Source organism: Passer domesticus, chromosome 11 (assembly GCF_036417665.1).
Source record: "Passer domesticus isolate bPasDom1 chromosome 11, bPasDom1.hap1, whole genome shotgun sequence".
Classification (NCBI taxonomy): Eukaryota; Metazoa; Chordata; class Aves; order Passeriformes; family Passeridae; genus Passer; species Passer domesticus.
This window is the reverse complement of record NC_087484.1, coordinates 10,469,921-10,491,910: the sequence shown is the minus strand read 5'-3', so window position 1 is coordinate 10,491,910 and position 21,990 is coordinate 10,469,921. Positions and strand designations below refer to the sequence as shown.

The 21,990-nt window shown below is 45.9% G+C and overlaps 1 protein-coding gene across 5 annotated transcripts in view; it reads right to left on the bottom strand.

Moving 5' to 3' along the window:
- The window catches only part of TP63 (tumor protein p63), a 152,020-nt gene that overhangs the window by 69,953 nt on the left and 60,077 nt on the right, over positions 1–21,990 (bottom strand). For 2 of the 5 annotated variants that reach the window (XM_064385643.1, XM_064385644.1), the window contains exons 1-3: positions 16,633–16,729; positions 12,227–12,355; positions 11,369–11,501 (exon numbers count right to left, since the gene is read on the bottom strand). In XM_064385643.1, the coding sequence (XP_064241713.1) occupies positions 11,369–11,501; positions 12,227–12,355; positions 16,633–16,691 (321 nt within the window). In that variant the 5' untranslated portion in view covers positions 16,692–16,729. Of the gene's footprint in view, positions 1–11,368; positions 11,502–12,226; positions 12,367–15,832; positions 15,963–16,632; positions 16,730–21,990 lie in introns of those variants that run through there. The other 3 variants (XM_064385645.1, XM_064385646.1, XM_064385648.1) reach the window with 3 other exon arrangements.

Sequence of the window (21,990 nt, the reverse complement as noted above, 5' to 3'; positions counted from 1 at the left end):
GAAACTCAGAAGATCCTTTTCCAGGTCATTAATGCAGGACTGTTGTTGTGAGGTATCTGCCATCTTCTGCCCCACAGGTGGCTGGAGGTGGCTGTGGGTGAAGCAACACCCAGATACAGAGAGATACGTGGAAGTTTATCCAAAGAGATCTGCATGTCAAACACGAGGAGAGGTGTATATAGCATGAATAAATTGACATGTCAGCACAAATCCCTGCCCTCTGTACACATAGCCCCGACCTGGCTCAGTGTTTCAGATGCATTACTCTGTGTGGTCACCTTGAATCAGATGCTGGACAAGTGGCTTTTTGCAAATCTGTCATCTACAAGGGACACAAAAGAGGACACCACCACACCAGCAGGGGTGGCAGGAGGTAACAGAGCAGGCACTGGACACTGTGCCCACCAACGTTGCTGCAGCCCAGGCACAGGTGTGTCCCTCTCCTCACCCCAGGGACCCAAACTTTGTTTCACTGGCTTCAGATCTAAAGGCAGTCTCCTCCTAAGATGCTCTCCTGCCTCACAGGCTGGTGCCGTACCCTGGATGTTCACACTGGCACCAGCAGCACAAGTGAGAAGTAAAGGCTTGAACCTTTCTACCGTATCACAAGGAAGAAAAGCTCCCAGACCCTCATTTGAGTCTCTCCTTTGCAGGTAAGGTACAAAATTTTCATATAGATGAGCCTACAACAACCTAATGGCAGCCAGGCAGCATCTCTTTGGGGTTCTCAGAGGAAAACTTCATTTCCTGAAATATCATATGCTTAAATGGCTGAGTCATAAAAGCAAAAGGACACCCCCACCCTCCTCACACTGCACACTCACTTTTCAGCTGCGGGACAGTGATAGTTATAATTTGTCTGAGCCTTCTGGACAGCTCTGCAAGGGACTCATTAACTGTACTGGTCTGAAGTCATGGCAAGACAGTCTTTGTAAACAGAGATTATGCCTTATCATACCAATTAGCCTAATCAGAAAAAGCAAACAGATTCAGGCCATCCTTTCAACATTAATAAGAATGACTTCACACTGAAGGCAGACGAACAAGGTTTAACTCTGCTTTTAGAGTCCAAGAAGCTCTCCCCCACCCCAAACAATAAAAGAATAAAGTAGAAAACAAAGAAAAAGTGTCAAGAGAAAAGCCTGGCACTTATGCTCTGGATGCATAGTTGGACTGAAATTAAAAAAGTAGCTCAGCCTCAGGAAAGGAAGTCTTAAAAGTAATTTACCTCCAATACTGTAGGAAACTAAAAATAATAATTGCTAGTTAGATTTGAAAGTTTCAGCTGCAACCCTCCCAGGTCTGACTCAGATATTCTAGAAAGCTTCTGGCAATGCTTTGTGGCTCCTGCTGGTATGCTGAAGAACAAAATAAAATGCAAACAAGACCCCTAAGTTTCCAAAATGAGCCGTCAGCCAACTCAAACTGCTGAGTCAGAGTCTTTGTTTGAATGCTCTTTCCCCGTGCTCTAACATGGCTCATCCCAGCTCCTCTCACCAGTACCACGGGCAAAGTTCTCAATAAACCTCTCTGGTCGCAAGGGAAGTGCACAAAATTGTGACAATTAAAAATGTCATTACCACAACTGCACTGTTAATTGGAGATTGTGTAATTTCTTGTAGAAGGGGGGTGTGTGCATGCACACCTGCCTGCTTGTTAGGCAGTTCATGCAGAATTTCCTGCAGATCAAATGAAAAAAATCTGCTCAGACCTCTCCACTTGTACAAAAATAGCATCTGGTTTGACTGCATCACCACAGACTGTGACATTCACTTAACTCAGAAATGTTTACAAATTAGGACTGAGATAACAGGAGGAGGAGGGAAAAAATAGAACATAGTTTTTGGTGGATTTTTTTTTCCCTGTTACCTCTGAATAACTGCTGAATTCTCAAAAACAAGCCTCTGCCAATTGGCTTTGACAGTCTTTCCAGTGCAGATCTTACAGGGACAGATGTGTTCTCTGTGATAGCAGGAAGCCAGGTTAAAGAGCCAAAAGAAAATACTTAAAAAAAAAAAAAAAAGGCAAAAAATCAACCTGCCTTCTTTAAAAGTAATGCAGAGCTAATCTTCACTGCTCAAACCACAAGGAAGAGAGGGAAAAACAATGTGGTCCCTGAAACAGGGACTTTCCTCTTTTTTGTTTTTAATCCAACCATTTATGGCAAGACAGAACAAATAAAAAGAGGTGAGGTATAAAAGGCAGCATCCTACTCGCTGCTGACTGGCTACAGCCTTGTGTGCATCCCAGCACTGCATGGCACTGCAGCTGATCCATGCACAGGAGAGGGACCAGGCACCTCCAGCTCTCAGAGAAACCTCTCTGCTGCACCTGGGAGCACAAACTCGAACCTCCTGGCTCCTCACCACTGACCCAGGGACAGGTCTGAAGCCCAGAAATTTCTTTGAAACACACTCAAATGTACAAACCTTCACGTTAGAAACATGCCCTGTCTACAAGTGTTCAGTACTGAGGATCAATCCCTTCTCCCAGGGACTCCTAACTGCATTTTTTTGCCAGCATTGTAAAAGGACAGGGTAAATAGCTGGACTTGCCAAAGGCAGGAGAGCCCAGCTCGAGCTCTGCCCATGGTGCAGGTCGGCTTCTCCTTCCCAAGGAACATGCCCTCCCCAAGGCAATCCCTGTCACAACAGCCCTGCCCTCCGACCCTGGGTAAACATCTGCGCACGCTGCTTATTTGAGCTCCTACAGTCTCGTTATCTCCCCCAGAACACCCCTAGGGCTAATTAGAGAGTTAATGGCATCATGTCAAGAGATAACGCTACCTGGTGGGGGAGCAGGGAGAGGGAAGGTGGAAAGGAATTGTGAAACAAAACCAGTTCCCTTCACAACCCGCTGTGCAATATTGGTTTAGGAAGGGCGCACGCAGCCCCCGGGGCCTCTGCCCTCCGGCTGCCCAGCTCCATTTAATGAGAGACAGCAAGACACTCCTCCAGAGAGGTTCTGCTCTCCAGCCAAGGTGATGCAAGGTCCCCACACCTTCCCCACTGTCTGCACAACCAAAAATCCTGTAACCCCATCAAGGGTCGTGCCCACTGAAGTGCCAGCAGTGACCTGCCACAGTTGGTGTATGACATAGGAGGCAGACAAAGCGTACAGATCGTTTATCAAAAAGTGTTTCTGCTTATTCCTGGTGCACCTTTCATCTAATTTTCCCACTTTTACTGTACACTAGTGATTCTTTTTAAAGGAATGTGCTTTTACTATGAAATCTTAGAGGTAAAACCATATCTTGGCAAGGCAGCACATAAGCCTAAAAAACTACCAGCCAGCAGATAACTTCACACTAATGAACGCAAACCCATGGGTCAGCAGACACTCATGCATGTAGATGTGTCCAGAGGATCTGGGGGCTCAAGCCAGGAGTCTGGTTGGAGTAACAGCCCTCAACATGCAAACTGCATTTTTGCCTCACGAGGATCTTTGGATGCTCAGCACAGCATGATTGACCACCCCCAAACCCCCATATTTATAAAATATTTTTCAAAAGTTAAGAGAGAGTAAGTTATACAAGAAAATTCATGAAAATTGCTCCTAATTGGCATAAACAGTCCCATCCCTCCAGCTGGAGGCAGGACTGGGTCATGGCACAATCCTGCACCCCTGAGACCAAGGATTTTAGCCAGAGAAAAGGGAGAAGGAGATAGCAACAGATTACAGAGCTTTTGTTTTCACTTAGAGAAAGGAGCAACTGTTGACAGACCAGGGCTGTTCTTGCACAAGCAGATGAGGGGAAAGTCCCTTATCTTACATAAACTACAGACAGGTCTCGTGAAATGCACAACTGTTTCTAAACACACAACCACAGCATCTCTTTCTATCCAGCCTCTGCTCTGCTGCCAGCTCCCTCCCACCCAAGCCATTTTACAATAATCCAGTATTTAAAAGAAAGTTACCACTTTGCAATAATTCAAGAAGAGTCTTCCAAATACCTGGTTACACCCTGACCCTGCAACCCATGGCCATTCACACTTCTCCTATTAAAGCATCACTGTTATCCAATATTGCCCAGGTGCTTTGGAGTGCAACACACTTCCCAGGGCAGGAACCTGTTTATGCCTTTTTTCCTATGAAGAAATGCTGCACTTGGCAGTGCTGGTCTACCCAGAAGACTGATCACTTTTGCTTCAGACTTGTTTAATTTTAATCCAGTCTGGACATCACCATGAGGTCCATTATGACCATCCATGCTCTCAAGGAGGAATAAAAGTACTTCAGAGTACCTTTTCCTTCTATTTAAACAGGCTGGAGATAGAAGTCCATGCTTTTAGAGTGACAGTTATATTTGTTACTGAAAACTCCTTTGAGCTTTCATTAATCTCTGCAAATTCAGCTGCTGATTAGAGAAGAGTTCAGTCAGCAGTGAGCAAACGAACCCAGGCCACAAACCACTCCTTAAATCTGCACTTCACAGAGACAGATTTAATTTTTTGTGACTGCCTGACAATTCATTCCCTCATTAACTTCAGCGCTATCAAACCAGTGACAGTGAAGTGGAAAGCAGATGGTAGAAATTCATTCACTAGAAAACATTACCTAGTCCAGAAGTCTCCTCGTGAAATATTGGAGGGAAAAAATAACAGTCATTAAGAGGACTGTGGGCAGGATCTGCAGAACCACAAAGCAACATATATAGCGAGACTTTGGATGCCTAAGACTCTCTTCAAAGCAAGAATCCCAATTAATGCAGGAGAGAGCTTTTAAAACAAAAGCTACACCCCACAGCTGGCTGCAGCACAGACACTTTGCTGTGCTGGACAAGGAAGGGGAACAGGACACTCCCCAGGCTGTGCTCCAGGTTTGTCTCAGCCTGGAAGGAGAAACCTCTCCCTGGCATGGTCAGCTCTGCAGCTTGAAACAGCACTGTGAGGTGCTTCCCATCCTCTACTCCCCTCACCCCACAAAGAGGGGTAAAGCTCCACAGAGTTTTCATTTGACTGGATATGGACAGCTCAATTCATCACCCTTCCAGCTAACAGGAGAAAAGGACCTTCTTTTCCTTCTTCACACAATTTGGTTTAGAATTAAAAAAAAAAAACAACCCAACAAAAAAAAAAACAACACAAAACAAACAAAACATCCAGAGGAAGGTGAATTTTGGGGAAAAAAAGAGGATCCTATCAACTAGATAGAAACAATGAGTGAAGTTCCCATCAAGACAGCATAAACCTTAAACTAACTCCAGAGGAAAAAGTGTCTACAATGTAGTGTTTCAAGATCAAGATGCCTTTTAATTAGGTGTTTGTGCGGACCTTTTAAAGATGTAAAATAAGCACTAATGCATTATTGCTCCATACTTGCTCAAGGAGCATGTGTAGCACCATGGAAACCTCTGGAGGCAGGCCTAGCTGCTTGAGGAAGATGTTCTCTGAAGTGACTGCTTCTTTTGTTTGGAGGCATTTGCATATAGGCAGTTACCACACTCTTCCACATCAGGTGCTCACAGCACTAGAGTTGGGGAGTTAAAGCCACACCTCCTGAAACACCCCATTTCACTGTGACTCTCTCCCTGTAGGTTCGTGCTTTTCAGCTTAAAATTAGTTTATTCCTTCCCAAGATGAATGTACAGCAAGATGCTGAAAGGGAAGGAATATTTAAAGGAATTTTAAATATGCTTCTAAAATGAGCACACAGATCACCCATTAGTTTTCTTCAATACCACTGAGAATCCTGGGAAGTGACATTAAAAACAAAACACTTGCTTTAATGATACTACTTATCAACTGGCTGCATTGCTACAAGAAGGAACATACCCATCCCTGGTCTGCAGCCAGAACTAGGACCAAATATCAGAGAAAAGAGAAATAGGGAAAATTATTTTAAAGAAACAAATATGTCTTCAGAGCCCTGCTACACACAAGACAAGGGAAGTCTTCAGACTTTGATTAAACTGAACATTCAGATACATTCTTTACATCCATTCTTATCTGAAAGAACTGACCACTTCCAGATCTGGATCTGCAGCCCTAAATGCATTTGGAGAGACCTACACAGCAGAAGATTAAACACCAGCAGGCTTACAAAGCCAAGCCTAAATTAGGAGAGCTTCTGAGTTCAACTGCAAACAGGAGAGGTGCTGGAGGGAAGCTTCCAATAGAATAATGCCTTTGCTCATTATGGAAATGTCTTTGCATAATCTCAACTTTCTTTGCACAGCTATGGAACGAATAAATAACCACAAAGAAAGAGAAACTTGGCAAGCCTCAAACTCTCTCAAACAAAAACCAGACAGTAATAAAAGCTTTGTACAGCACAGGGATGTGATCAAAGTCCTTCCTTCCTTCTCTGCCATGGTCAGTTGGAATACCTAGGCATGGAAACGGATGGCCACACAAGCCACTTTGCTGCATCTCCTTATCAAATCAGCCTCATCCTCCAGGTGCAAAACCATTTCCCAACAAAATGCAGGGCTGTGGCAGCTGCGGCATCACGTGTTAGCCAGTCCCTGCACAGAGGCACCATTCCTGCACTGCTCACCACATCAGCTCCCCGCCCTGCTGTGGGCACACAGTGTCATCCTTCCATCCCACAGTTCCACCATAACCAGCTTCCATCTGCTTCTTCAGCCATTGCCTTGCAACAAGTGGAGTTCTCTTCTCCTGACCCAGAAAAACACTTTCAATAAGCAATTAAAATTAAGAGCGTTCAGAGCCTGCACTTTAATATGAAAGCATTGGATAGAATGCAGCAGTCGTGCAGGACAGGAGGGGGGAGCTTTTAGTGTCTGTCCATCAGATGCACAGCTCATCCTGACCACAGCTCCCATGTGATGGGGACCAGGAATTCTGTGCATGGCTAACAAATAAAAATTACTGATTTACATGGTGCCAAGGCTGAGAGCATGCACAAGAGAGCCACCAGCCACCTTGGGCCAGAACAGCTCCTCTACAGCTTGCTGGGCTGCAGCCTGGGAACATATCCTGTACGAGGTGGTTTGGTGGCACTTTCAGGAGCCTACAGCAGATTAATTATGGGAAAGGTTGCTTGTTTCCATTGGGAAGCATCAGATACCAACTCTGAGATGTGTCATTGGTAAAAGGACTGAGGCTGGGAGCCTCAACACCTCCATTTCCAACACAAGAGGCATCTAGTCTACCTACCCTACTGTTACCTCCACCTCTGTGCCTAAAGGAGAACAGCAGAGCCACAGAGCTGAAGCTCTCAGTTTTAAAACTATAAAACACATGTTGCACTTCCAAAATTTCTGCAGCTACCAGGCTTGGGACACCGACAGCCCATGAAGCTGTACACCCAAACCCAGCCCTACACATACCCCCATCCCCAGGGAAGAAACCCACCCCACAGGCTGCTCAGCACTGCCTGATCAAGCCACACACAGCAAATCCCCACGATTATTTGCAGAAGACGAGGGAGAACAAATAAATATTAAAAAAAAAAAAAAGGAAAAAGAGGCAAGGAATTCTCTCTGCCTTTTATGGGGAGGGATGGATCCAGGTTAAGAAAACTCTGACCACGGCACTGTCTGGGGAGCAGGCATTCCGCTGAACTGGTTAGGCAAGGGGCTGCGGGAGGGAGGACGGCTCCTTGCTCAGGGGCATGACAGGAAGGTATGCACAGGGGGAGGGGGACGAGCTGCTCCATCCCTGGGGACAGCACTCCAGCTCCTGCCAGGAGGGTCCCCAGAGCCCTGGCCACACTGCTGGGGTGGTGGTGGCAGAAGATTCACAGACTCTGCAAACACTTTTACCAGGAGGCTCTTGCTGAAATCCTTAGCTCAAAGCAGCTCTGGGTCCAGACCAGCATCGCTTAGCATCAGTGAGTTTACAGGACTTCTGAGACATGGTAAGAGAAAGCAATTTTGCAGCTGGTAGAGCAGGCTGACAGCACTAAGAGGGCTCCAGGACAATGCAGGGGTTACTGCACTGCCACACACCCACTCCTAGAGAGGGATCTCCAGATCCTCCTCCCTGATGCCCCAGGGCATTTATCCAGTCAGACAAATATAAAATTGCTGTAACATTACCTGATTTCTAGCACTGCAGGATACAGGCTTTGCAAACAGTGTTCATCCTGAATGCAGGGAACTAGACATCACCCCAGCACACCCCACAGCTGCTGGCTACATCCTTGATCACAGGAGAGGCTGGGGACCACTTCTTTGGTGCACTTAATGAATGGCAGGAGGCCCACAAGGACACACATGCAACTTACCTTCCTGGCCCTCCACAGCTCCTTCCCACACCAGGGCCATGGCAGAGAGTAAGTGTTCTCCACACCCACAGGGACCACCAGCCCTTCACTCCAGTTGTGCAAAAAAGGCAGATCTTTGCTGGGGTTTCCCAGCCTGCCTGTGGTTCACACCAGGGGAAAGGAAAAGGCACAGCTGACAGCCAGGACGGGCCACCCAGGACATTGTGAAAGAGCCGGTCACGAGGCACACGGCTGGGGAAGGTTGCTGACTGTCTAATGTTATACCAGACCCAAAATCCTCCTCCTGCCCCCTTCAGAGCTTTCCATCCCAAGCTACTGCAGATCACCAGTTTCTCTTACCCCTTTCTTCCACAGGCACAGAAGATTATTTCTTCCTCAAAACAAGTGCATGAGAACTGCAAGATCTCAGCAAGAGTCAGGGCTACAGCCCAAACAAAAGGAGTTTGTGTCACCCAACTTTCTCCCCTAGGTTTCTCCCCAAAGAGCTGCATCTTCAAGGCAATGAACACAACCGATGGGTGCTCAACAGGGCAGGACACGTATTCATTTTCCAGCCCACTTGTGGGAGAGTTTCTTCAGGCCCTGCAGCTCCTTCCCCACTACTAGATCTGTTGTGAACAAGCACTTGTACTCCCAAAAGTCAAATAATAAAAAAAAAAAAAAATTAAAAAGCACAGGTTCCACCAACATAACTCTTAGGCTCAAGGATGGACATCTTTTAAGACTGCAAGTTTAATTTTTCAGCCATAAATTGCAAGAAGGTGCAAATCTTATTTTAAAAGCTGATTGGAATTGTTTTAAAGTCCACACAAGGACAATTGCTTTAAATAAATCACTATTAATTGCTCTGCACCCATTTAAATCTCACACGGTGATGCATTTTGGAGAAAAACTGGCCTTGCTCTTTTCCTAAGACAAATGTAATACTATAAAGCACTCTGCCTTGATCTCAGTGCTCATCTCCCAGGGCCCCTCTGTTTCTGCTGCATTCCTTTGTGTTTATCTGCCCTCTTCAACCCTTTGCTGCAATCAGCTGCGTGCAGCACCTCGTGTCTAGGAGTGACATGGCTGAGGTTACAGGAGAGACAGGTGCAAGGGAAGCTCGTGCCCCGAAGCCATCCAAAGGAAAAGAGAAGCTGGAGGGGAAGAGAGTTGTAAGGTATTTCAGATTAAAGCAAACACCTTGCCCCGGGCTACACATTCTCTGCCAATGAAAGCTGCAGCCGCTGCGAGCCCCAGAAACAGCAAAGCAAACACAGACTTCTCTGCAAGGGGAGTTGTCACCTGTCAGGGATGTTTGCAAATTTATAGGGAGGTGGTGGTGGTGGTAAGGGGAGTAAAAAGAGCTTTCCTCATTTTAAAAGACGGGCTGTTTGCACAGGTTTGCAGTGCATATTTTGCTTTGTGAAGGCTTTTGTCCAGCATTCAACTGAGAGAAGGTGCTGTCTTCCACTGAAGACAAACTGGAACATTTATTAATGTACATACATTAATGTACTCAGAGCTGCTGCCTTTACAGTAAGGGTGAGGATGGGATGGAATTTCCCCACTCCCCCTTCAGCTTGTCGCGTCAGTGAAAAACACTTCTTAAAAAGAAGTCACCCTGCAGCCTGGCCTCTCCAGAAATGCCTCCTGCAAGGCTGGGCTCAAACTCATCATCAGCAAGAAGTAATTGCTTAGAGAAAGCTTCTTGTCCCCTTCCCAGGCAGCAGTGCTCAGAGAGAACAAGGGGAAGGGACTTTCCACTCATGTTCCACTGCACCACTGAGGGAGGGGGAGACTGAACAGGCCTTCAGTGAGCCCAACAGCCACTGCAAGGCTCTGCAGACAGCTTGGAGTGACAGGAGATGGGGAGGTGAGCTTGTGCTCAATGCCACAAATCCATATTTCAGCATGGAAAGAGAAAAGTTACTGCTAATGACCTTTAAACTGCTGGGAATTGTTTTTTAGGAGGACATAGTCCAAACAGACCCTTATAGTCCACTTTGAAAATCCAAATCCCCTGTAAACATGTAGAATCTTATGGACTATTGAGGAGACACCATGTCACTATAATGGTGGAAAAAGCCAAGCTCCAGATGCTGATGGAAGACTTGCACTCCACCCCTCATCCCCCACCAAATGCTGAATCAAAAGATAACCAGATGTGACGTGGGTCACCTCTCCTTGTGCACTTGGATTAGTTCACCACATTATCCAGGCACATACCCGACCTCAAACTGGCTTTTAACCCTTTGCAACCTTCAGGGAGAAGGAAGAGCACAGCAGCCTCCCCAGCAGTCACACCAGTGCAGCACTGACAGGTCAAACCGCCTGTCACCAGGGACTGCAACCAGAATGACCCAGAAGCTCCTTCCATGCAGACACAATCCTCCAGGACACAAACACTACCAGGACACAGACTGCCAACACACCATCACTGGGCACATCAAAAACTGTGGTTGGTTAGCCAGGGAATTAAACAACAACACTTTCTCAGGATGGAAACATCCAGAGAAACAACAAGAAAATTTACAGATACCAACACAAATTTCAAACTACATTTTATTTTTACCCCAAAGTATACAAAACCCAGGAAGAACAGAAAGAGGACATGAGCAACTCAAACTCCAGAAACACCTCCTGCTCCAGCCTGCAAGAAAAGCACCTGGCTTCTTCAGAAGAGCTATTGCTAAGGACGAGCCAGTCTGTTAGTGCCAAAGGCAATGAACCAGCAAGCACCAGTGCCTCATCTGCATTCCAACCTTGAGCCATATCCCTGAGACACCCATCGCCAAGACTCATTACAAACACTCTGGTGTGAAGAAACTGGAGCAGAAAAGAACCCAACCATGGTCTGAAAAGAAGTTTTCATTCATATATGACCCTCAAGAGAAGAAAAACCCGTGAAGAACCTCTGGCCTTGGTCAGCAAAATTGCAACTGTGTCCAGAATCCAAATTATTGTAACCCTGAGGTCAAACTAGCTCTAAGCAGGGAGAGTGCAGGGATGGTTGAGTAGCCTATGCAAGGTGCTCCTCAGCTCTCCTGCCAGTTCAGCTGCCTCATCCCTTTCTCCTGCCACTGCTGCTGCAGGAGAAGAGCAGGTGAGGAGCCCTGGGGCAATGCAGCTGGAATAGCTCCTGCAAAAACTCCCCCTCTGCCCCCAAAGGTAAAGGAAGTTTCTCGTTACTCACCCACATTGGGTCATTCAGCTCGGTGTCCTGCACCCGGACACAATCCATGCTGATCTCAATTTTGTTTGTGGAGCCATCTTCAGATGGGCCATCAATGAAGTTTAAATCAATTGGCTGAACCGAGCATATTGGCCTGGAAAGAACACAGTCATGGAGTTAAAACTGGCCAAGTTCCATTTTTCACCACCCCGCCTTCCTTCCCTTCCCCTGTGCCCAGGACTTTGGCATTACCACAAGCCAGGCTCATGGCAAAGTCAGGAATTACTGAGGAGCAGCCACCTCCTCACCACTGTATTACAGCAGCCTCAACAGGACAGGGCCCTGAGGGACTTTTCACTCACTCTGAGGCAAGAGCAGAGGAGACAAATCAATCAAAGACAGAACTCACAGAGGATTTACAGCAGTGATTGTTTCAGCATCAGTCATGGCAAGTCAGGAATGGGAACAGAGTCAGCTTTCTTTCAGCCAATGGACCTGACAGGGTGAACTCTGCACTATCTTCATGTCCTCTCCTCCCCTGGCATCAGCAAGGGGCAAACATGCAGCCTGGACACAGAGCAATGAGCCCATTTCCTGAGGGGAAATGCCAACCACGAGCTGTAGGAAGCTGCCAGCTCAGCCAGCAGAGGCCTGGCAGAGAATCAGTGTCACTGCTGCACTTGGTCCCCACAGCCTGGGTGTAGGAGAGCTCCAGAGCTGCCAGTCACCACAGGCTGACACATCCAATCATCACATCCATATCTAATCAACAAGCACAGAAGAGTCCAAACTCCCCATCACCAACCCCCTGAGCAGCTTCATTATGGAAGCATCCTGTCCTAAAACACCTTCCATATGTGCCACATAAGGGATACTTACTGTTCCAGGAAGTCCCAGATATGCTGGATTACCTCTGGGCTGAGGAATTCCCTGGGCTGAGAGCTTTGGGACATGGCTGAGTGGTAGTAACTCTCCTTCCAGGAGAAGGGGCTCGGAGTTTCTACAAACCTTAAAAACATAAAAGAAAAAAAAAAAAAAAAGAAAAAAAAACACACACAAAGACATGTTGAATGCATGAGTCCAGCTCGATGAAAACCCATAAATAGAAGCTATTGTGTGAAAAAGGAGACACGCTGAATGCCTGAGACATTCACAGCTGTACAACACACATTCCACACTGCTGCAGATGCTGCATTTAGATGGGAGAGAATTTGGCCACCCTCCCCAGCAAGTTAAATACCCCTCAAAGTCCACTGGGATGCTGTGTCATAAGAATCCCAGAGTAGGGGGGGGAAAAAAACCCCAAACAAAGCCTTTCCCCCCAAATAATCAATCTCCCATTTGAAGCAGGTAGTCTTTCACTTGGTGAAGAAGCTAAGTAATGTGGGATACCACTGTCCCAAGCTGTTTGCCTGTATAATGGCATGCCCTTCAATGATTTAGGTGACTTCTACATCCAGCCACTGCAGCCGAGGCCGTGAACTAAGTATTAGATTGTGGTTTTTCTTGGTTTGGGGTTTTTTTTGGTTGCTTTTTTATTTTTATTTTGAATATTTTTTATTGCTGTTCAATTTTTATTGAACAGTAATAAAATAATAGTTTTGTTTCATTTTCTATGGAAATAAGTTAAATCACATCAGATTTTACCTGCTTGCCTACTGCCTTCTCGCCTCCACCAATTTCTGAGGCAGACCAACTGATTTCCACCAGATCTGCTAATTACCTTGGCCATTTTTATCCCCTTAAGCTCCCACAAGCCTCACAGAAATAGGTGGGCCCAAGAGGAGCAGTGACAGAGCTGGAGCACTCATGCCTTCCACAGCTGCACATTCTCATCCCACTGGCCAATTTCTAAATTCAAACACAGCAGCTTTTAGACCCATGTCAAAATACTTGACGGCTGTAGGGATGTAAAGGGGGTGGGAGGAATTTCTGCAGTTTATTTGCAGTTGACAAAAACTCTCAGTTCAATTTCAGAGTATGAGGCAGGTGACCACCTTTCCTGCTACAGGGTTGGGGGTGTCCCGCAAAATTTCCACATGAGAGTTATTTCAGCACAATTCAAGTGAACAACCACATTCTCTGCCAGGGGATGGCCACAGCAGGAGCCAAGGTTACCACTGGATTCCAAAGAGAACTGAACTAGTATTTGGTTTGGCACATATTGGTCCTGCTTAACACAATGGTCTAAACAAGTTGCATGGAAGACCCTAATTTATTAAGCTGCCAAAATTAAGGAAGAGTGTTTCAGAGGGAAGATCACACTGTAGTGCTTTTACTCCACTTTTCCTGAAGTATTTACTTCTGGCTGCTGTCAGAGAGGTACGTAGCTCTCTTTCCCGAATTTTTATAGCTCCTTTCATTTTGAGGATGACTCTGGTATGCAAAAAGCTGGGCTTTCCTCACCTCTGCCGTCCACAGCACTGCATGCTCTTAGAAAAGAGCAGATTGTTATTCTGAGCTAAAGGAAATAAAAGTGGCTTAAAAGCCCCCTGGAGCCAGTGCTGGGCATGCCTCAAAATAGGTGAAAGCATCACTTCAGTTCCTCATCCTTTTTGTGATTAGGGAGTCAAACCTCCAGTATAATTTAAGAGTTCATGAACAGCCAGAAACAAAAATGAAATGCAGAAGTGCATGGGTAATAGCTCTGCCTCACAGACAGGAGCACATGCCCACACTACATGTGAAAAAATAATCACAAGTCCTCTGAGAACAGCAGTTATCCCACAAAGAACCCAAAATTACTCCTTTCAGGCTTTCAGTCAGGTAAGACACTTTCAAGAATGCCATACTGAAACCCAGAAGAACAGATCTGGCCTAAAGCCTGTCATATAAACTGCAGATCAATGCCACCACGAACCTCGGAGGAGCACAGTGGGAAGCTCTGCAACCTCCTCTGCTGCTAAACCCAGACAGACCACAGGCACTGCTCAATACCCTGCACCCAGTCCTGACCACCAGGAATGGGCAGAGAAACCCCACAATGGGTTCTCTCAAGCCATCAAAGGGCTCATTTTTAACAATTACTTGCCACTTATAACAACTGCTTTTGACTTGTACACTAAAAATCACATTTCGTTAGTACACAGACAGGAAGTGACTTCAAGGAAAAAAGTTACACCAAACTAGACCTCTCTCAGAGACCGTTCCTTCAGAAAGTCTCAGTGCAACAAGGTTCTTGCATGCCACAGCACGCCCCAGCTTTAGTTCACTGCTGGACAAAGTTCTGCCTCAAAGAGACAAAGTGTCCCAGTTCAACCCTGCCTGCTCTGGTCCTGGTGGTCCTGTTCAGATGCAATTCCACAAATCTGCCCCAACCAAGCAGTCCAGGAGACATCAGCTGCACAAACAAATACAGTCAGGTTTGTTTCTCTGCACCTTTGCAGCTAACAGAGCTGTTGGAAAGCATTGCACCAGTTAAGGACACAGCATCCCTCCACTAAACCCAACTCTAAATTTCTCCAGAGAGTGACACTTTCCAGGTGCATCATCTTTATTCCTGTAGCCCAACAAGCTCCTAGCTTACTGATTCTAGGAAAAGCATTACTAGATTTTACCTGATGACCAAAAAGGCACGTTTCCCTATACCAAGCACAAGGTGCCTCCTGGTTATTGTTTTCACAGAGACTCCTTCAACACCTTTACTACCTGTACAGCTCTATTTCCAAAGGAGGCAGCAAGATTTGGCAGTCAGCTTTGGCAAGGCAGCTGTGACAAGGCCACAGCATTACAGTAAACTCAGTTTGGTGCACCCCGTTCTCAGGTGGGAAAAAGGCAAGAACTTCAGCTCAGCACAAAGCTGCAGGCAAGAAACTGTCTCCTTCCCTGTGGTTTCAACAGAATCTAAACCTAGCGCTATGTTCCTTAACTAACAGCCTTCAACATAGAGGAGAAGCTTCTGTCTATCAAACACATATTTAAGTGTCTGGATTTCCGCTGGAAAAATAACAGCTAAAGCCTACGTAAAATCTGCATGTAAATTTCACTGCTTTAGTTAACTGTCTTTTCCCACAACAGCAAGTGCTCTGCTTTCAGTAAAAGAATTGATGAGTGCCTAAAGTTAATCACAAGATTGCATTGCTTAAATTGCTTCTATGAACCAGATGGTTTTTTTATTAACAAGCATTTAAATAACACCTCTTTTACCTACATCTGCTCATCCCAAAGGCCATAGCAGGAAATGGCACTACTGAACACAACCTCTTATACCAAAACACTGACTACAATAGAACAAGGCATAGCAGTAAGTCTTGCTAGGTTGTCTCTGTTCAATGTCTGGAAGGTCCCTGCACCCACTGCTGAACTATCTGGCAGGATGCTTTTGACAAACAGAGAGCACTAACTGCACCAGCAACTACAGGGGGATTTACAGCCCCCATCAAACTGCAAGCTGAATAGGACATCACATCCACAAGCCCCTCCTTTAAAAACCACCAGGGGATTATTAATAGCAAGTCAAGTCTTCTCACAGCAGCAGCATCTCACCAAGAACAGCGTTCCTTAGTGCAGCACTGGCACTCTGCTCCTGAGCCGGTGAATCCCAGGACAGGTTTCAGGCAGCCGTGCCCTCCCACCCAGGTCCTATTTATCTGCTGAAACAAGAGCAGCCCAGAGTCCAGGTGAAAGCACTTCTCCAAATTCACTAGGTGGGCTGGAGCCCCAGGCACGCTGATTGTTGTGCTGCCTCCTGAGCACTCCCCCAGAAGAGCTGTGCTACAGCCCCTGAGTGGGGATGTGTCTCAGCTGATCCCCCTGGCCACCCCACTGATGAGTGACATCTCTGCAAGGACAGCAACACGCACCTGTAGCTGTGCCCACACAGCACTCCATTTCAGAGTTTACAGAAAAATACCCAAAGCAAAACCAACTCACCCTTCTCATAAAGTAAAAGCACAGCATTTGTCTCTCATAAGCTGTGGCCACACTGCTATTGCCTTTCCCTGGAGCTGTGTCCCAACACAGGAGGAAATGAAGCCCTGACTGCTTGGCCAAGCATGACATAAAAGTGGTGATGAAGTGTAGAGAAAACAAGACCATTTCTGCTCCCACTGCTCAGTCTAAGCACATCCTTCCATTCTTCACCACATCACCCCCTTTCCTACCTTCATATCAACGAGATTAAAGATAAAGCAAACAAGCCACTCACCACCCCACGAAACAATGACAGAAAGCCATTAAACTCAACTATTGCAATACACCAACACTTTTCACCCAAAATACCACCTTCCACTGCAAGCAATCTTTCTTAGAAAGATATTAAACCAAAACACCCAGGTTTGACTTACCACTGGGGAAAAGCCACAAGCTCCTGAGGAAAGCAAGACCCAGGCTTGACACTGAGCATGCACAGCCCAGCTCCTCCTCTGTGGCTTTGAACCTTAAAGGCAGATGCCACCTGCTTGCACTGATAGAGGGTCAGATCTGGCACAGGCTGCAGCCCCAGCACCGCTGGTGCGAGTGTGAGTCCAGCAACCTCCTTCCAAAAATAAAGGCTGTCGCAACCAAGAGGTAGCTGGTTTCCTTTGTGTTTTTATCCAAAACGGGTTTGGTGCTCCAACACTCTGAGCTACTCCTCAGTAATAGCATGGTTTGTGAGGAATCCAGAAGTGAATAAGGTATCTCAGTGAAGCTGCTGTGTTGGGTTTCAAGAGGTCCAAGCACCTCCATTTCTCCATAACTTCCCTCAAAAACTGGAGCTCTGGTTTGGTTTGTGCTTGTCCAGCAGTATGAAAGTTCTCAGAAATTGTCAGTATGGTTTATGGGTGCAGAACTTCGTGGCTTGAGGTTGGTGTAAAGCCACACTGTAAAACTTTGTAAAATAAAATCTTTCAGTGTGGATGAGCAAAATTATTTGGAGCTTTCTTTCTGCTTGTTCCCAAACTACAGAGTAAGTGTTGCTTTCTGCTTCTCCCTCTGAAAAGCCTATCAGTGGTGTACAATTTTCTGTCACTGGGCTTGTAGTTCTCAGTCAGTGGACATGCAGATGGGGCCAGAAAGTCTTTGTCTGTAAGCTACAAATTTAGCTCTTTTTTCACAAGTTACAGTCCCCTAAAGAATATACTAGTGGAGTATCAGGAAACCTTGATGCAGAGAGAACATCTGGTGTTATGAAGACAGCACTTCCACATTATACAAATGTACCCAAGAAATGATTAATAAGGTCTAAATAACGATATCTAATATGCCTCATTTTATTCATAGTTCTCAAAGTGCTCTACAAAGAAAGATAGTGTGATTACTCCCATATTACCTGGGAGAAAATGAAGACACCAGGAGCTTATAGAATTACTCACCATTAGTCAGCAAGCCATAAATACAACCTTGGTCACCCAAGTCGCAATGTGGTGCTTGCTGTAAAAGGAACTGGTGATTTTGAGTGTTTAGATAGAGAAATTCGGAAAGGCCTTAATTTCTTCTGGTAGAGCATACACTGTACCTCCTGAGTGAGAAACTCTCAAATTTCATTTATCTTCAGACACCAAAATGCTGATGCCCAGGAATGAAAATCAAGGGGCTGCAAAAGTGCTGTGACCAGCTTTAAGACACACAGAGTTCAGGGTGGAAGGAGAATTCCAATCCAGACTAAAAGCTAATCTTTCTTCCTGAATTTATACAGCATTTTACCCCTTAAAATCCCTCAGTTAATGTGCAAATTAATATATTAGTCCTGAGCCACCACAGGGTGTGAGCTGGACAGAGATTTAAGTCACAGAGGAGTCGGCAGCTTCAGCTCCAGCAGTCCCAATCCACGTGCTTGTCCCTGCCTTCTCCAGTTACACCTTGAAATGCATCAAAACCAATGGTAAACGATTTAAAGTTCATGAGCATTATGTCTAAATGCCTGAATCTTGGAGTCAGTTATATTTTTAGTTTTTGCGTGGGGAGGGGGCTCCTTTTCAGATCACACCGTTAAAACTGTAGGAACTTGGCAGCCCTCATCCTGCTGGAATTCCCCCTGCTCTGCATTGTAACACTGCAGTGATTTGTAGACATCGGTACCTAATGAAGCTCACAGCTGTGCAAGAGGAGAAGGATGCTGGGTCTGGCAGCACGGGACAAGCGTGCGCCTGGCAGGCGATGTCATCTGGAATTCCCCGACTTGTTCTTGTCCCCCTGCCTGGAGCAGCCACCCTCAGCCAGCAGAGCACACCCTGGAAACACCCCCTTGTAACCCTTTCCCACAGGTTAGAGACCTTTGGAAATCAAACAGATTCATTGCTACCCCCTAAACAGGGGGACAGAATGAAAGCCAAATGGGAGACAGGCAGTTCTCCACCCCCTCAAGGAAGATTGCAGTTGAATTCCATCTACCTCTATTGCACCTCCTTCTATGTCTACTTCATCAACAAGCAGCCTCTCTTTGCAGTATGAATTACACTATAGAATGCAATTTCCTGCTTCTTTTTTTGCCTGATGCTGTATTCCAAGGTCTTAACTCAATGAACCCAAAAGAGACTGACTCCCATCCTGGCAGAGGCAGGTTGTGCTGAACTGAGCTCACAAGTCGTTATTCTCCTTCCGATTTTAAGCCGAGCTTTCAGGTTTAGCATTTTAAAATCTAGACTTCCAGCAAGCTCTTTAAACCCTTCAGATTGCCTTTGCACATAATCCTGCTCCTATGTGTCAGTCCTAAAAAAATAACTCCAAGAGAATACTGACAGATTCATGGGTTAGAAAGGACAAATGTAAGGAATAACAAACACCAGCACAGGATTCTTTTGAGACAGACTAGAACTTCCACCTATGGTTTAGTTTTTTTCCGAGTTCCCACATTTGTCAGATGTTTCAGTGATCTGGTCTCTCACAAAAAACTGTGGACAGCAGCACAGGTTATGGGGAGGGGCAGCAGTGAGAAAGTGGTGAAGTCTCACAGGGATATGCATTAGAAAATGAAAGAAGCTGACTGCCAGAAAGGTGAACCCTGATCTCAGAAGTGGCCAACAGCCAAGGAGATGTAGGGAACACATGAAGGAACAGGGAGTGGCAGCAGCAAAGGGCTCTGTGGCACTGCTGGTGTCCTACAGCATCTGTCAAGGACAGACCAGGGAGGACTGTTAACTTCTCCTGTTCTCCAGGCAAAGGGTGCTTGTCCTGCACACACCCTGCTTCAACTGTGAGCTGAATGGCATTTGGGGGAAATAAAGCAGTTCTGTCTCACAGCAACGCTGAGTGTTCTGTTAGGGTCTAACAGTGCCTCCTGATCTCCCTGTAACTTAGATTTGTCTTTTGGAAGCATATGTGTGTGAGATGAATGGAAAGCGGTAGGAAGGGATGGTTCAGCTTCCTGGTTGCTCTTTACTCAAGTCTTCAGTGCACAGGCAACACTGACCTAATCAAAGAAAGTGAAACTGGCTGTACAGAGTAATCCTCCTAATTCACCATGCTGCAAAACACAAGGGGGATTTTTCTCCTTTCATCATCTCCTTTCATCTTGAGTAAGACTGCCTGCAGTGAATGCAACATTTGCAGCTTTGTGGCAGCCCCTCAAAGCAGCCCTGTGCCCCACACCAGTGCCCTGCTCCAGCGCTGGCTGCAGAGCTCCTCTGGAAGGAAAAGACTCCCTCTGCGTTCCCACTGGGGTTCCCAGAACGAGCACTGCATGGCCTGCTCCCTGCAAACTGCTGCTGGTGGCTTCTTGAAGCTGAGCAATTTCAGTACCTCCACAGCCCAGGAACCCACTGCATTTCCTATCAACAGCTCATCTAATCAGTTATCTACATATCATCATTGTCAGCCTGACAACAGGGACCACTTTTGCATAACAGAGATTTCATCCTCAGGGCTTCAGGCAGCTCAGCAGTCCACCAGCACTTGAGACTCTCTCCCCTAACTGTTTACCCTATTTTTTTCCTTCAGGATTTTGTTCAGCATCTTGTGAACTTTCCCAGACATCTCTTATCTCCCACTCAACTTTTGACACCCCCTTCTTATCCATCCTCAGAAGCTCAGCCATGGACATCCCCTCCTGTCTGCTCAGCCCTGACGCCCACTCTCTTTCTCAGCCCTGGCCAAGGTGAAGCACTGCCACAGCAATTCCCCCACCTGCCCACTGCAATTGGTACTTTCTAGTCTGGGGTACAAGCTCTTCATAACCCGGAGAAGACCACTCAACCTGTGTGGAGAAGCCCAGAGTTAGAATGCAAACCTCAGGACACCCAAGCTCAACCCCCAGCCCCTGGGTGACCTGTCCAGCTTTGTTCTTCCATTCCTAAGATATAATCCCCAAGTTGGTAAAGCACATAAAGACTTGTTAACAATCGGTGCATCTCCAGGGAAACAAGACTTTCCAAATTTAGATAATAAAAGAAAATGTAAATAATCAATTTTAAGAAATCCTTGAACTCAAAACCCATTAAAAACATTTGCATTATTTTGTGACTCACTTTTCCAGTCAATCCCTTTCCCAAGCCTATTGTAGTGGTGGTGAGAAGCAGTGCCCATCTGGAGAAGGAAGAGTCAGAGCTGCTGGACAGAGATGAAATCTTTTACTGCAGTAAGTGAGAAAGTCTTCTCAAAAGCAGCACAAGTGGAAAATCCAGGCCCAGCCCTCAAAATTCTGAGGTATTTTTGGTCCAAGTCCAAAAATAAGTGTTGTAAGAAAAACTTTACAGGCAAACTGTCTAGAAGCCACAAAACATTTGCAAGTCCCTTTAAAAAAATAATAAATCTCTTTGGTCTAAGTAATAGGTATTATCTACTCTATTTAAAATACCCAGCTGAGAACATGTATTTGGATCTAACTTTTGAAGTTGATACAGGAGTTTTGTAGCCAGACAGCCCTGGCAGTTTCACAGCAGGATGAATGGAGGGATGCATCCTCCCCTCAGGAGAGGCGAGGACAAGCACAGCTCTCTGCTGAGGCATCTCCTGATGGGCCAGTGCTGCTTCCAGCCCTGCTGCCACATGCCAGCCTCTGCTGTGCAGCTGCAGCTGAAGACAGCAGAGACCGTTTTTTGTCTCTCTAATCCAAAATCACTCCATGGCCCACTCGTCCACCATCAATAATCTGCAGCAGGTGCCTGGGGGCACGTGGGGCAGTAGGAACTCAGACACCTCTGCTATTGCATTCTGCTGCACAGATGGGGAGACTCCTCATCTTTCCTGGAGGAGCAGTGTTTAAGTGCCCAAAGCAGCCTAAAACTGTTAGCCATATCCTTTCAGATAATCAGATATCTTCATCACCAGGGAATATTAAAAGAAGTAAAGCAACAGACCCAGAAATAAAAGTGGGCATGGTCATTTTCAGGAGCTGTCAGTCATGAGAAAAATACAGCTATAACAAGTCTTCATCACTACTCTTCTCCAGTGATTTTAGATATTTAATAAGGAAAATTGCAAACTTCTGGAAAGGCAGTGGCCAGAAGTCTCATCTTCCTGAGGCTTGCAAAATCAAATTCCCCTCTTTTGAAATTTGGTCGTTAGTATTTTTCCTGCTATCACAACATTTACCCAATAAAAATATCTACCTGATTTCACTGCTATTTTTTACAAGGAGCTTTCAGTATTTCCCACAGAAATGGGACTTTCTTAATTATTGTGTGCCAAACTTTTGCAGTGTTGAGTACAACCAGCATCTCTAAGTTTTCACTGTCTACTCCATCACACCAATACAGAGAACACAACACAGAATGAAAAAATTGCTT